General features: G+C 54.2%; 1 protein-coding gene across 4 annotated transcripts in view; it reads right to left on the bottom strand.

Annotated features, from left to right (window-relative positions):
* The window catches only part of AGAP3 (ArfGAP with GTPase domain, ankyrin repeat and PH domain 3), a 148,956-nt gene that overhangs the window by 32,314 nt on the left and 100,580 nt on the right, over nucleotides 1-16,062 (bottom strand). Inside the window, exons 12-13 of one of the 4 annotated variants that reach the window (XM_059819158.1) lie at nucleotides 12,157-12,164; nucleotides 1,346-1,400 (exon numbers count right to left, since the gene is read on the bottom strand). The exons of the other annotated variants lie outside the window; for them this stretch is intronic. Coding sequence (XP_059675141.1) covers nucleotides 1,346-1,400; nucleotides 12,157-12,164 — 63 coding nt within the window. The remainder of the gene's footprint in view (nucleotides 1-1,345; nucleotides 1,401-12,156; nucleotides 12,165-16,062) is intronic. 4 annotated transcript variants of the gene reach the window in all.

Here is a 16,062-nt window from a genome sequence, read left to right on the forward strand (position 1 = left end):
ATACTTCAGAAACTGTTTCTGAGACACACAGACCGAAGTGCTGGGAATGAGCAGTGGGGAGAGGATGAAGGAAAGACGGTCCTTGTTTCGGATCTCTCTCCTGGTCTGTTAATGTGACCAGAGGTGTCACTTACAGCCCCTGTACAAACCTGAATCATAAGCTGCAGAAAATGTACAAGTAATACTGTTTAAAATACAAACCAGAAGAGATACTGTGCAGCTGAAAAGTCCAAAAGAGATCACCGAGACAGCGGTGGGAGACAGGCGCTCATGACAGGTTGCAACGATACGAATCACCATTTGCATTTAGAGTCAGAAGCGGGAAGCCGAGTGATAGAAAATGGCAGGGAGGAAGGAAGCAGACCCAGAACTTTCTGGGTTTGCTGCAGAAGTGTGGACCTGGACAAGTATTGCAGTGAACGATGACAAACCAGCATTTGCACACAGCTCACGAATGCTAGCAACTGAAAAGGCCATTCAGCTTATGCTACAATTGCGTTGTATTTTCTTACATAACTTCCATTTCTAAAGCTAATCACTCCTAACGTGTTTTATCCACCCCTGCTCGCTTTGTCCACAGAGGCTGCCTGGCACCGAGCAACACAACCACCCGGTGTGCGCAATACCAAGAGAGACCGTGGATCAGCTTGAAGTTCGGCACAGGTCCCTGGGAGGGGGCAGAGCAAGCACTGCTCCTGCCAGGAACAAAGAGCCAAAACACAGCCCGTGGCTCCGGGCAGGACCTTAACGACAACAAGTTTGGTGGTACGAAAAACCCTGTTTGGAGCAAGCCTGTAACAGGATGACTCTATCCCTCGTCTGCTAGCAACGGGGTTTTGCACTTTCCTCTGAGACGCCTCACTGCCCCGCGACAGAAAGGAGAGCCCAGCCACCGACCGGCGCGCCTGCAGCGCAGAGCCGCAGAGGAGCGGCCGGGAAGGGGGACTCGGAACAGGAGCGGCAGCCTGCACTCAAGCAGGGATGAGCTGGCAGGAAGACTGGGTGACAGCAGAAGGGCCACGAGTTTGTTGCCTGTAAAAAGTTGCTCTCCTGCCCCTCTCCTTTTGCAGCACAAGTGTGGTCTGGATGGAAGAGAAAGCATGGTTTTCTGGAAAAGGTCCTTAGTCCAGACCAGGAGAATACCAGCTACCCCGTCGCCCCGGTCTTCCTTGGCAACGTGGGGCAAGTTGTTTATACTGAGATTTTTTACAGGTGGCTACTAATTACACCCTCCTCATTTTTCCAGGTGCCCTGTGCAAGACACCCAGAGCCAGATGTTCAGAAATGCAGGATGCGTACAACTACAACTGCAGCCGATGGCTCTGGCTTGCTGCCCCTGCGCGACGAAGCTGCGTTGCCCATCTGGCTTCCCTCGGCACTTCCATCATCCCCGGGCAGGGCTCTGATCATCAGAGTGTTTTGTCTGCCTTGTTCTCCTCTCCTCTCTGCTCCTCCCCTCCTCGCTTTCTCTGAGGCCTTTTCCCCTGTTCAGCCCTGCAATGCACAGCTCCTTTAGTGTTCTAGCAAGTAATAAGTATATCAAGTCCCAGTAATTATCTCTAATTAGGGTTAGTGATTATACTGTTGGGTTGGAGAAAATCAATCTCTGGTTTCCCATCAGGGACGGCAGAGAGAGTCGGGGTGGGGAGGGGAGCCGGCACTGGCAGCTCCCTCCCGTGCTCCGATTCCTCCCGCGAGCTTCTCCCCGCCCGCACTGCTAACGGCACCGCTCGCCCCGAGGACCAGGAGCTCCGTGCGGGGGAGATGGGTCTGAGCAACGGCAACCCGGGCACAGCCTCGCTCCTTCGCTGGTCTGGACAAGGGGGAGGGCCACCCACCCCCGGATGCACAGCAAAGCCGCGGCTGTGACGGCATCGCTGGGGCCAGCGCACTGGATGCTCTCACAACACTGTGGCCACCTCCACAGAATTCTCCTGGGGACGCGGGGGCTCGTGCCCTGCGTCTGGAGGCAAGACGCAGCGTGGGGTGCTGGGGATGCTGGGCTCCCCGGAGGGCAGCACGGAGCAGAGACCCGAGAAGGTCCTACATCTCCTGGGGGCCCAGCGTTCGTCAGGCGACGGCAGCTCACCCGAGCGATGCTCCGCAGTCTGAGTGAAGCCCGAGGTCACAGGTACAATCCATACCCCAGCACGCTTACCCTGCATACTCCTGGAGAACGTGGCGGCTGACCGTGTGTGAGTGACACCACTGCTGCGGTCGAAAGGGTAACAAGTGGGAGGGCTGGATACGCTGGAAGGCAGCTGTGGATGAGCGTGAAAACTGGAAGAGGAATAGCCAGAGCAGTCTGTCCTACACCAGCGAAGCTGCCTTTTGAGAAAACCCACAACACAGCGTGTCCATGACGCCCAGCCTACAAGTCTAGTGAGCTGAGTGCTCACACCTCCCGAGCAGCAAGGCTCTGGGTGCGGACATACAGAGCAGAGGGACGGGTGAGCAGCTATCTAAAAGACGGGCAAAGACAGAACCGGTTCTGGACAGAAACCTCTGGCAACTGGCAGGTCAAAATGGAGAATGGCAGCCAGATTTCTGGCAAAGGAAGCCTGCAAAAAGAAGAGCAGGTCTGAAGCAAGAAGGTGCTGCCTTTCTCCCCATGCTTGTACCGAACCCTGGCCACGGGGCAGGAGCCGAAACCTCATTTTCATGGCGGGGCGACAGCTTCTGCGGCTCCCAGGAATGGTGGGAGCAGGCAGCTCTGCTCCCAGGCACGATTCCTGGCTCGTCTGCTCCATAGAGGAGTCATGTTCTGACAAGGGGAGCGTGAGGCCCTTCTGGAAACCAAGCAATAGATGAAGCTACTTAATACGCTCAAGATGGTTGCGTCATCAACTCTCTGAGAACGGTAGCATCTTTGCAAACGTCTGCAGAGTCATCAGTAAAGCTGGAAAATGATACAACAGTAATAGTTTTTCTGTATGACTGAATAGGCTACCAGTATTTTCACATAATAGCTCAAGCGCAGATAAAATGGTCTTCAGATGCAATGAGGACAGACTCTGGAGGAACGTGGACCGGCAGGCAAGGAGCTGCTACAGACTGTACAGAGGCTGTGGGGTTTCATCCGAGCTGCTCCTTGCCGCTCTGCCTCACAGATACCCCCGCAGCTCTCCTCTCTTGGCTGGTGCAAACACAATCCAATTTGCACAACTCAGTAACAACTCTGCATATTCACGCAGAGTCCAGGATATCTCAGCTGAGCGGCTCAGTGTGCCTTTCCACTTTACAACCAACAGATCAGCAGTTTCAGCTGATGTGCCACAGCATGCCCCAATTCAGACCTGCAGTGCTGGTATACACCTTTGCCACTCCAGATAAACCTCAAACACCTTAGCGTATCTGATTTCATCCCTGGTAGAAAGCATTTCCTTCCGCCCACAAGGGCAGACTCATTCTGGAAAAATCATTCCGCTGCCTACCTACAGGCTAGAGTGAGTCAGATGGCCTTCTAAAGGGAGACAAAACCGTGGTAAAACCTAAGGATGCAGTCTGTTGCAATGCCGTAAATACTACTGCCACCGTGACATGGCACGTCCCGGTAACATCCTGCGACAGTGGCCTTGCTCAGCAATTTAGGAAGCGTGATGCAGTGCTGTGCTTTGTCCCTGGGATCTGTGGGGAGGACACGGGAGCGTGTCGCAGGGCCAGGGCTGCAATGTCCCTCTGGGAAGCAGGAATGCTCTGCATAGCCAGCCCTGTTGTACAGATGGGAGAACTGAGAGACCGTGAGCAGCAGTTTGCTGGTCACCCCAGGAGTCCCTAACAAAACCAAAGAGACAACCTGAGTCTCCCAAGTGCAACGGCCCTGCATAACGCTGGAGCCTGACAGCCAGCGAGGTGGCGGAAGGACGGCCAGCCTTCGGAGACATGGCTGGCAAGCACCTCGCTCCTGGCTCCGGTATCTACTAGCACGTCCACAGAGACCCTGTGGCCTTTACCAAAAGCTGGGGATGAGCCAAGGTTCATGGACTCTCTGAAACACACAGAAAATTAACGCTTTTATGGAGTACGGAATACTGTAAACCCCCAAAGATGTTACAGGCAACTGAGTCCCTTGAGCAGGGAGAGGACGCTCATCCTGAAATCACCAGTCTCCCACTGAGAGGTTGTGCAGGAACAGCCAACGGTGACTAACCCACAGGCAGAGGTAAACTCCTCCGAACCAGGGGGTTAACCCTACATTAGCCAACTGACCACCCTGCCACGGGAGAGGTCCTGCACTCAGAATGGACCCACGTGAGTGATTTGGGCAGGGCAGGAAGGACTTGGATCAAGCGGATAGCGCTGTTTGCGCTCTGCATCGGCACACAGCCCAGGGAGCGATGGACGGGCAGCGCAGCCTCCGAGTCCAGTATGCACCGGCGTTTAGCTCAGGCCAGGCCAGCGCCTTTGGTTCATGCGCCTGAGCGGTCTCTGAGCACAGAAAATGGATGAAACTAAACAAGAACGCCTGCTGCAGCGCTGCTCCTAACGTGCTGCCACCTCTGCAGGATGTCCAGTTCCCCGGACCGGGCTGGAACTGGTCGGCAGCACGCTCCCCGCACCCCGGGCAATGGGCACAGTGAGGCTGGCATGTCTTCACCCACCGCTGCTCGGAAAATCCCATCCCCTTGGTCTACAGCGGAAAGAGCTCAGCACAGTACGGTGGTGCCGACCAACAGCTCTACACATGCACCACCTCGTCCGGGCCCAAAGGTGACCACTGCACAGGCCAGTGCTTGCACATCTCCTGCCCACGGGAAGGACGGTGGGCTGGAGAGGAATTGGCAGGCTTAGGGACAGCACGCCTCTGAGGATGATGGGGATGACGATGAGGAGTGAGGTGGTCTGTTACCTTCAGGACTTCTGAAAGATTTCTTGCGGAATCAAGGTGCCCAAAAGAACAACGCAGAAGGCAGCAGGGCAAGCAGGGGCAGTCCAAGGGCAAGGAGCTGAACATCTCCTTTGGGGACCTGGGATCTAATCCATACACCACTGCAAAATTCCCAGAACTACTGTTCAAGTCACTTATACCAACACTTGTCAAAACCAGCCACTAATAATGTGTTCCTCCTCTTCTGAGTGCCCGGGTGGAGACTCTGAAGACTGATAAACAGGAGCTCACTGCTCACATCTACACTTTAAAGGCTTAAAAAAAGGCTAAGTTCTTGGGAAAGAAAAAGCAATTCTTATGCTGTAAACTGGGGGCACATAGTTAGCGGATGCTTTTGACAATGTTGGCTTTATCTTCTCTTTGCCTCAGTTTTCCTTCTATAGAAAGAAATAATAACAGCTGAGAGAACAGACTTAGAACGTTTGGAAATATGACATCCATCGTAAATCTAGTATATGCCTAGCAAATTTGGCGAAATATAACCTCAAGCTGACCCAGCGTATCTCGGTCCTTCAGGCTTCCATCCACGACAAGAACTGGGCACCAAGGTTTGCTGGAACTGTCCTACCTCGTGTCACCCCTTCACGTTCCTGATGCACTCCTCCTCTCCCCGGGAAGTCCCAACAATTTCTAGCTTCTACTCAATGCAAAGCATTGAAGGCCACGGCTCCAACCTCACATTTGGATTCATCCTCCTACTTCAGGCAGCCAGATAAACATTTGCGAGATGTTACTGTATGAATGTTATAGTGAATTTATAATATTTTGATATACATATGAATTTGCAGTATTTTATACATGATTCATGATGCAAAGTATTAATTGCAGATAAATTTTACTAAATCTCTGATCTCTGCTTCAACTTCAGACTACAAGCAACCCTTTAACATATTGTTGGGAAGGATAAAGGTCCCACACCGACAAACATCACAGACAGACCCTCATCCTCTTCCTTTCAGCTTTGGCGTCCCCACGTCCAAGTTCTTGGCCCCTGGCTGAACAACAGTAACTAACGTTGAACTTTTCCAGTCGGACGCAACAGAAAGCAAAGCGAGCTAGCGGAAATCAGGGCCAGCCATGGTTTTAACACCAGGCTCCCAGTCAGCAGCACATGGCCCTGCGCAGAGGAGCACAGGGAAGGCCTGGCTACATCCTCAGCCTGAGCAGAGTGGCAAGGGCCACCGAAATATGCAGCAGAGGCTGCCCACTTCCATAAGCAAGGAGACCCTGTGGTAGCATGTCTAGAGGGAGAGAAGGACTGTATCCACATCTGGCACCCAAACAGCTGTGTAGGGATGCTGCACCAGCCCTGGTCCTTGAGATGAGCAGATCCACTGGCTGACGGGGCAGAACTGGAAAGACGGCTCTGGCCTTCTCTCTGCCAACTAGTTCGCAGGCACCAAAATAAAGAGAGCAGCGTTACAGGATTCCTGCCTCAGGGTAGGAAATACTGGAATGGCGAGAGGTAGCCATAGGTTTTAAGAGCAGGTCCTACACACCGTGCAGGTAACAGACCAGCCGCAGGATTACGGGCAAATCACGGGGGCAGTAAGCTCGTTTTGAGGATATCACACCTTGACCAGCCGGCCTTCCCTGCCGAGTGAGCGTGTGTGTCCACTGGGGATGTTCTTGGTGTCCGCAGAAACCTGCCACGGCAGGGTGAGACGTGCTGCTCCTGCACCCACGGGCTGTTTGCAGGGTGGAGAAGGCAACTTTCTTCCAGAAGTGAGAGCTGAGCTCTTCCTCCTCAGTACCCAAATACCCATTTCGTAGGAGATGAATGACCCTGCTCTGACCTTAAAGAATACGTTGTGCAGCCACAACCAGGAGAAAGGCACAAGATGATCCCACCAGCCTCCTGTCTGCCATGACCCGCGCCACCCTGCTCTCTGCTGCCTCTTCTTCCCTCAATGTCATTGTCCCCCATGGCGAGCAGCGGTATGCCAGGGAAACAGGTTTTCCCTTTTCTTTGTTAATTCTTCCCTCATTACATTTGAAATTCCACAATCAGTGTGCACTGTAATTGTCGAATTTGATGCTAATGATTAATGAATTAAACATGGATCCATCAATTAGTCCTCGGAGAATAATTCTGCATAAAGCAGCGGATAATGTAATTACAGTAACAAAGATAATGAGATGTTAACATCGACGGAGCCCGACGTGACATGATCACAGCAGGCTCAGCAACCCCGGCCTGGGGGAGCCAATCCCTCACTCTGCAGAGGCAGAGCATCGGGGGGCAGAGCACACGCACCGGGCCGGGCGGAGGGGGGGCCCGCTGCCGCCACGCTCCCCCAGCACCAGCGGCCAGGCAGGCGCCGGCAATGGCACGGTGCTCTCCTCCCGCCTGCCTTGTGCAAACATGCTCCCGGGTTATCTGCTCTGGAAGCGACAACGAAGCGCGCTGCTAGGCGTCAGCACGAACCCGGCAAAAATCCTGCAGCTGCTTGGAAACCCAGCACCATCTCGGCCCCGGCTGGGCTCCCAGGCGCTTTGCTGAGCGGCTGAGACCAGCGCAGGCTCCCCATCGCCCCATCTGGCACAAAAGCCGAGGGGAGAGGCAAGCCACCCACACGCAGGGCGTCGAGGGCTCTCCTGCACGTGCCTGAGGAGCCTGGCTGGCTCCGGCTTGGAGCTGCGGATCAGTGCAAGCGCTCAGAACTCAGCCAGGGGAGAGCTGGACCCGCGACACTTCAGAGCAAACATGAGCACCAGCCAAGACACTCCACCCCAAGCAGTGCCTCCACCACCACAGACACACTTAAGAAAATGCTCTCCCTTGGCCACAGAAGCAATCCTGCAGCAGGAGGAGGAGGAGGAGGAGGAGGAGGAGGGCTCACACGCAGCCTGCCCTGACACTCATGTCAGACCGTTCCTCAGGGCGAAGGCAATCAAGCAGCATCACCCTTCCCGCTCTGCCCCCACGTAGAAGACTCCAGTGCCTAAGCTCACACCCCTGCATGAGACCAACTCGGCTCCTCCTGCTTGGCCTCCTCCGTGCCAGAGGCACCGGTGCCACCTTTGCTCTCCTGCACCGCTTGGCAGCAAATCCCACGGGAGGCTCATGGTCCCCCGCGAGCTGGAGAGCCCCACGCTGAGCCACTGCAGAGACAGGCAGAGCTTTCTGCTTGAACCTCCTCCCCTAACACCACGCTCCGGCTCTCCCAGGCGTTGTTTGCTGTAGTCCCATCCCCAAGCCACGCAGCCCGGCTGCCTGTGCCACGCTGGCCAGACAACCTCACTGGGGACTGCTGCATCAGCTCAGCATTCCTGGCTGAGGTAGAGCATCTGCACTGCTTCTGCCTGCTAGATCAGACAGCCTTCTGCTGTCGGAAACTGAGCCTCCACGTAGCTGCCTGCAACCACAACCACCTCAGCAATCTCGGCCGATTTCTCCTTACACTTCAACCCCTCCTCTGGAGGCAGGTTTTCCAGTGTTCAGCTGCTTGGCTTCCTCTTACATTGCTCAGCTGCAATGCAGTGTCAGGAACAGGCTCGTGCGCTCTGTGCGTGCCCACGTTAAGTGTGCGCGTAAGCACGTGCACAGGCATCCCGTACCACATTTTCAGGCAGTCTGCTTCATGCCCTTTTCCCCTGTGTTGACTGCTTTGGAGTAGGTCCCTACAAACCTCTGCAAAGCAAGAGCTCAGGGCTGCAGCTGTGCTGAGACCAGGCTCTCACGCTGATTGACACTGTCTCCGTATTCTTGTGCTACCATCTGTCCTTCCCCACTAAAAAATTCCTTTTCATCCAGCCTGCACTTTGAATAAGAGCTGTCCTCATTCTTCAAGCCAGAAACACACACTGAATCAGGTAATGAGGTACAGATGGGGCAAAGAAGCAGAAAGGGTGAGCTTGCTGAACTACAAGTAAAGATACAGCTGGGGATCCCTGAAGAAGGGCGCAAGAGAAGCAGTATTCCAGTGGGATGAAGACCTGCAGGGATCTGAAGGAGACACCTGAACCAGCAACGCCACACGTGCAGTGAATACACGCTGCCAGGCTCCATACTCACAGCCGATTTATACCCAGAACACAGCGACCTGAAGCCCTGGCAGCGAGATCCGCACATCCCTTTCCTGCCCTCTCCAACCCAACCACCATTTGGGTTTGCCTGGCACAGGAGACACTGTGAAGTGCTGCTCGCTCTGGCTGGCGAGGTGCCCACGTCACCCCGTGAAGCCACGTGCCCAGAGCTCACCTGGGGCACTGCTGGGCACCGTCCGCTCCAGCTGCAGTCGACGGAAGCTGCCCGTGCTCAGCGTGCCCAGCAGCTGCCCCAGTACCGCTCCAGCCCAGAAACCCAGAAGAACACAGGTGTTTCCACCACCGGCCCACAGCCAGCACCATCTCACCTGACCGGGGATTTATGACACCGAGCAGCAACCGCCAAGAACTCTTCCTCAGCTTTCTCCAAAGGCCAATACCCACTTGTGCTCCTCCTTTGAGACTTCAGGAGCCTCCACAGTTCCCATTGCTTGTGGAGAACTTCCACTAGCGGTTTCAAAAAAGACCTTTAGCAAGTATCACTGTCCTTTCAGGACACAATCTGACTCCGAAACCCAGACGCGGGGATGCTCTGACTAACCTAGGTGCTCTTGGTGGTCTCATTTCTAGTTGTGGAAAATTAAACAGACAAGCACAGATGGGTCCTTCAAAGTCCCTAGAAGTCTTTGACATGAACAGGGTAAGCATATGTGCCTATTTCTATGCAGCCTGGTTTGCAGCACGAGTTTCTCCTGGCACCCGGTGCTGCTGTAGTATTAGGTCTGGGGAATCGCAGCGCCAGGACACCTCTCCTGTGCTCACGCTGCCCATCACCAGCCATACCCACCGGCTCTTGGAACAAGTGCCTTGTTCCCGCATCCCAGCAAACCCTAAGTGCCCAGGGAAGAGCCAAGTGTCTTCCCAGCCCACGGTGCCTCCCACCTCCTGACACAGGAGACTCGCTCGGAGAGTAAGGGTGTTCGGCTGGCCCAGCCCTTCACCAGATCAAGGGTATAAATCTGCTGATGAGACATAGGGCAGAAGGTCCTCTCTTCAGAAAAGGATGGGCCTTTTAGCTGTATTACAAAAATGTATTAAAGGGAAAAAAAAAAAAAGTCTTTATTATGAAGTTAAGGTACCAAAAGTTGGAGAATGCCAAGAAGGAGTCCGTCAGGACAGTTCTAGCGTGAGCCGCGTGCATCCTCACTGTAACGCAGCCTAAGGGGCTGGCGTGTCCCGGGGACACCCTGCACCGGCCAGGCAGGGCACGCCCTGGGCAAGGCGCCGCGGGCGCAGGACAGCCCGCGCGGGAGGGAGGAAGGGAGATGGGGCCGGTGGGACAGGGACGCGGGTGAGTTCTCCACATCCCAGGGGATGCCGGGTCTCCACCATGCGCCCCTCGCATGACTGTGCCCTCCCAAGCGCCCGCGACCCAGTGCGCCCCGCCGTCCCCTCCAGCCTCCGCAGCGCTGGCGCGGGTGCCTGACAGCCAGCTGCGGCACCGGGGCCACGCCAACGCCAAAACTGTCCCTAAAAGCTCCAGCTGGCACTGAAGACGTGCAAGTGGTTTGGACGCGTAGCCGGCACCAAGGTGGGGGGGCCTTTGAACTGCCACCCGAGCCCTGGTGATGGCCGACGGTGTCGATCCTTCCCAGGAGACCGGGAGATGTGACTGCGGAAGGTGGACCGCAGGCCTGGCAGCACAGCCGTGTCCCGCACGGGAGGGCGGGCAGGAGCCCCTGCCCCACTGGCGGGGAGCGGAGGAGGGTGCTGCCGGCAGCGGGGACAGGAGAGCCCAGGGCTGCCCCCACCACGGCGGGGCTGGGACCATGCAGGAACAGCCCTGGCTGTGGCAGAGACACAGGGGAGGGACAGAGGAGCTCGGCTCTGCCGGGAGCGCGGGCAGAGCCGTGCAGGACGGGGCCATGGCAGGGCTCGTACTGCCGAACCCCACCAGCACCTGCAAGCGTGGGTGTCCTTTGGCTTCCGCTGCATTTGGAAGGCGCCGACTGGTGCCCACTAGAGAGGATTTCTCCCCAGAGGGGCACCAGAGAATGCCCATTTTACACAGGGCCTTTAGACCGCGCCAGGAACTGGCTGCCCACTTTGGGGTTCCCTCCTCAGGTCTCAGGGTGCAGCTGGCCAGGAGTGCCAGTGCTTCCCGCTCTGCTGTGACTAGTTACCTCCACGCAATGCACCCTGAATTTTCCAACCCGGTTCATCTTGCCCCAACAAGAAGGAGGACTTAACTGTAAAATAAAGATTCAGTAAGCAACGCTAATACATCTGAGTTTTCACTCCAAGTTGAGAAAGAAATTGTTACAAAGAGTAAAAACACGTAGCGCTGTCTTAGCGTCCATCAGCAAGACCACTTCACGCCCATGCCCCTACCCAGCTCCAAAAGCTGGGGTTCAGCTTCACGTGACCACCCCCTCCATCAGAGAGCTAACCGATCCCAACGCTGAAGCCGACACGGAAGCTGACAACCAGCCTACCTCTGCCGGGGCGCGCTTCCCCGTGACCTTAAGCTGTCCGCGGCGAATCTCTCTTTCTGCCAAGGCCTGCCCGTGCTCCCATTTCATGCCAATGCGCTACGGACGGTTTTCTGAGGCACTGGTGCCTTTGCTACTCAAAGCAGTTCTTGGACTGTTTTTATATTAAGAGCAACACTTTACAAATCGAAAGAAGCGTTTACTCTCTTTATATCCACGTATTGCTTATACCTTTAACATATTCTTAGCCTTCATGCACATCAGTCACAATCTATTCTCATCTCAGTCATGAGTTGTTTTCTTCAGGCGTGCTCAGGAAGGCGAGTCCCCCTCCCCTGCTTGCGGCTTTCCAGGAGTAGTGTTACATTCCCCCTCTTCCCTGCCTGCCTCCCAGGATAAGGCCTGACGTAGGATGCTTGGCCCAAAGAAGTCTTGTGATACGACCGTGGAAGGTGGAGCCCGTACATGCAACACCCTCTCACCCTACGCAAAGGAGGGATGGCTCAAACAGACAAATGAGTTCATCGCTGCCCCTGACCACATCTGTGCCACTAAAGGGATTATCTTTGCAGCAGAACACAAGAGCCGTCAGGGCCCCCGCTTAAAAACCTGCGTCAGCGTGGGGTGCTGAGCGGGACAGCAGCGTGCACTGGGTGGACCCCTCTCCTGGCTTGCCTGGCGCGCACTGGACCGAGTGGTTCAATCGGTAGGCTGCAAGAAGTCTCCAAAGAAAGCCTAGGGGACAAGAAGGTGGGAGGAAAGCGCCACGGAAATATCTGGGCATACGAGAGATGCTTCTGGAAGGCATATCCAAAACGTTCTCAGACGAGCTGCCCTTGGCTGGCACTTCCCAGGCGTCCTCTTGGTCTTCCAGGACATAACCAGGGAGACGGCGAGCACGATGCACAAACAGCAAACCCTGCGTCGGGACACGGATGAAGAACACACCGCTCGAGTCCACGGAGGTCCAGGCGCGGGGCTTCGCTTCCCAGGCCGGTCGGCTTGGTCAGGCCCAATTCTGCGCACAGCACTGCCTGCCACGAACATGGCAGGCAAGGAGCGCAAGCTGGCAGAGGCGACGGGGGCCCGTCGCCTGCGCTTCAGGATTTCCCGACGTTGAAGGGCTTGATTTAGGGCTCAGCCGTCAGTGTGGTACTAATGCTGGTTATTTGCATTTAGTTAGCTCTAAACCTGTTAACAGACCCTGTGCTTGTTCTCAACTACTCTTCCATCTCTGGATAGTCTCTTTACCAGTAAAATTTCATACAAGAATAGAAGTTAGGAGAACATTACAGTTGGAAAGTGAAGAAAAAATAGCACAGAAAAGCAGAGACCATGCTGCCAGGAGCTCTTGACAGCCCAGGAGGAGATTAAGTGCTCCACAGCTTCCAGTAACCAACTTCCAAAGCTTTGATCAAATCCCAGCGTATTTTCCAGGGGACAAAGAAAAAAAAAAAAGTTCCTAATTGAGGACAAAATACCTGCTTCTAGGCAATCTTTGCACCGCATCTCTGAAGATTTACAGCTCTTGGAGAAACATTTTTAATACTGACAAATTCTGTATTCACAGAATCACAGACCCACAGACCGGTGGAGGCTGGAAGGGATGTCTGGAGGTCGTCTTGTCCAGCCCCCCTGCTCAAGCAGGGCCACCCAGAGCCAGCTGCCCCGGACTGTGTCTGGAGAGTTTTGGATCATCTCTGAGGAGGGAGACTGCACAACCTCCCCGGGCACACAGGACGTCACATCTGCGTACATGCTCCACAAAGAGTAAGCCTTAGGTGGACATAAGGCAGCTGCAAAGTCTGACAATGTTCTGTGCCTCTGAAAACAGGGTTTACAATGGGAACACATGCGACCTAAACTAAAACCAACTCTGACTCCAGTAAAGTTGCCTTCTTTAATGGTTTAAATACCAGGGTACAATCATCCGTTGAGCTCACAGTCCCACGGATTTCACAAATATAAGCTCCTTCCCCATTCTTACTTTATTTAGCTCCAAGTTGTACTGTCTGTACCTACTTTGGAGGTTATTTTGAATCACCCCCAGAGTGCTGCATATGTGTATTTTATCCACATACAGGGCAGTGTGAGATATTTTACCTTTTTTTCCTCCTCCTCTCCTTTATCTACTTCTTCTTTTCTTGCCCCTGGGTAAGGACTGTGCATCTAGTGGACATTATTTAGCGCGCTCACTTACCTTGGCGGAGCTCAGGTCACACGAAAACCACAGACCACCTGCTTTGAACTCTAACCACAGGCCATTTGGTTTTACCCAGACACTCCTGGTGTAAAACAGCAAATCATTCAGGTCTCCAAAGCTCCTGCCCTCTGAAGACTAACTTGTGCACTGGAAGAGAACTGCAGATTTTGAGGGTTTCCCTCTCCAGCCGCCCAAAGCATGGATTAGATGCGAGATGCCCAGTGGACTCCAGTAACAGTCCTGTCCCCAGCCCCAAAGGTGGCAAAATTGCCAAGTCCCTGCCAGTTTGATGCAGGGCAAATTCTTCACCGACCCCAAATCCAGTACTCTGCATTACGCAGGGATATGAGCAAGACACCTCAGAGGATTTTTATCATGTCAGTGCACTTACCGTGGCGACTGCATCGTCAGCTGCAATCAGTCTGGGAGGCATCAGAGTGAGTTGAAAAAAATTCCTCAGAAAACATCTTACCATTTGTGTACGAGGAGGAAAAAAAGCCTTTCTGACCAACGCAGACAACCACCCAAAGCCAAGACACATAAAATCTGATTACGGTTGCTGTCTTAACGCTGAGCCCTGTGCTGATGCATGGGCTCTGGGTAGCAAAGTAGCGCTGTTCTGCTCAGGGGCCCAGAGGGAAGACAATGAACAGGGGATCTCGAATTCATAGATTTCTACATGAGCAAAGACCACCGTATCCATCCAGTTTGGTCACCTGCACGCATGCACGCAGCGACACACGCGTGAGCTGGATTAAAGCATATCTTGTAGAAAGATAACTAATCTCATTTTAAAGGCTTCAAGCAGTGCAAAGTCCACCAGCTCTCCAGATAAACTATTCCAACATTTAATTACCCTCCCTGCTAGGAAACTACATCTCCTCTCAAGTTTAAATTGCTCTAACTTCAGCCTCCACGCACTGCGTCTCCTCAAGCTTTGCCAACCAGACTGAAAGGCCTTGCACAGCGCTCACTTCTAGGCGCTGGTTTTCCAAGCAGCGGTCATTAGTAACCAGGTCACATCTCAGTCTGCTCTCCTGAGTCCAACAGGACTGAGATGACGGTTGAAAGCAGGATACAGGGTTACGTAGGCATTTGGTTTGACATCACCATAAGCTTTTCTGTGGTTTGTCTTTGAATTCTTCCTACAGCTCCGATAACCTTCTCTAAGTAGGAGCTCAGCAAAGCACCCTAGAAATGCACGATTGAGAAGTGCCTCTGTACAGAGGCAGGAATTGTTACCACGCTCGGGAACGCTGAGGGTGTACCGTGGTGGTGAAGAAATGACAGTGTACAGCGGAGAGCCGTGGCAGAAAACAGGCAGAGCTGCACACCCTTGGTCAAAAAAGACAGTAATTGCAATCATTCACTGGCAGTTCATCTGGTCTGCAGGCTAATTCTGACTCTACAGAAACAGCAGTTTCGGTTCAGAAGGGCTTCTTATTTCACACTCGGCACCACGCGAACACAGCGATGTTAGCATGCCCCATTCCCTGCGTTGTGTGTGAGGCCGAGGACCCCAGCCAGCTCCCGGCATTCATTCCAGCTGCACCCCCTCTCCTGAGTCCTCACCTCCAGAAAGCTGTGAAGCACAGTGCCGACAACACCCTGACCACAGGACGCAACCGGGGTGCAGAGCGGGGCTGAACGGCGACGAGGATGTGGTCACCCACGTTCATTCTCGGTAGCACAGTGTGCAGTACCAGATTATGAAGGTTTTCTGGTACCAGCAGCATTACCCGCACTCCCTCGTTAGGCCAAGGAGCGGAGAGGTACCCGTACCCTGCTGTACTAGACCCCTGCCAACAGCTGGCTGGGAAGAATGCGTGTGGGAACTGTCCGTCCTGGCCAAGGACACCAACCCCCGAGGACAAAGTAAAGGCACGTCAATACCCAGGGGAACTTGGGCAGGAAAGCTCTAAGTTGAGCAGCTCCCCTGGGCAGGGTGAGATACCTCCTGGGGCAGGAGAAGCAGCAAGCAGTGTGGCATGAACTCCACGAGAAAGCAGAGAGCCTCCCAACCTCACCTCTCACCGCGCTCTGCGGCAGCTGCGCCTCTTGAATGTGCACACAGAAGAATAATAATTACGAAACAAGCCCCTCACGTTACTCTTTCTCCAGGGAAAAGTGGAGGTGGGGGGGAAAGGGGCCACAAAAAGGGACAGAAGCAGAAGAGAACTTGCCAGGGATCAAGAGACATCCCTGGTTGAGATTTCCTTTGTTCTAGGGAGCAACACCCACCAACTCATCAGAGCCAAGTGTTCCCTCTCAGGGAGCTCATGACACTAGTTAAAGCCCTTCTACTCTTTCTTCCGTCCTGGACACTAACCAGCATAAAACCCCAACAGGAGTTTACCTGAGACCCGCACAGAAACGCCAAGACCCGCCGAAGGCACTCGCAAAGAGTGGTGAAAGCAAGAAACTCCAGAAGAGCTTTTTTGCTTCCGGCTCAGCAAAGCAAGGCACTGCTGATGCACCGGAGGGAAGGA

This window comes from Gavia stellata, chromosome 6 (assembly GCF_030936135.1).
Source record: "Gavia stellata isolate bGavSte3 chromosome 6, bGavSte3.hap2, whole genome shotgun sequence".
In the NCBI taxonomy this organism is placed as follows: domain Eukaryota; kingdom Metazoa; phylum Chordata; class Aves; order Gaviiformes; family Gaviidae; genus Gavia; species Gavia stellata.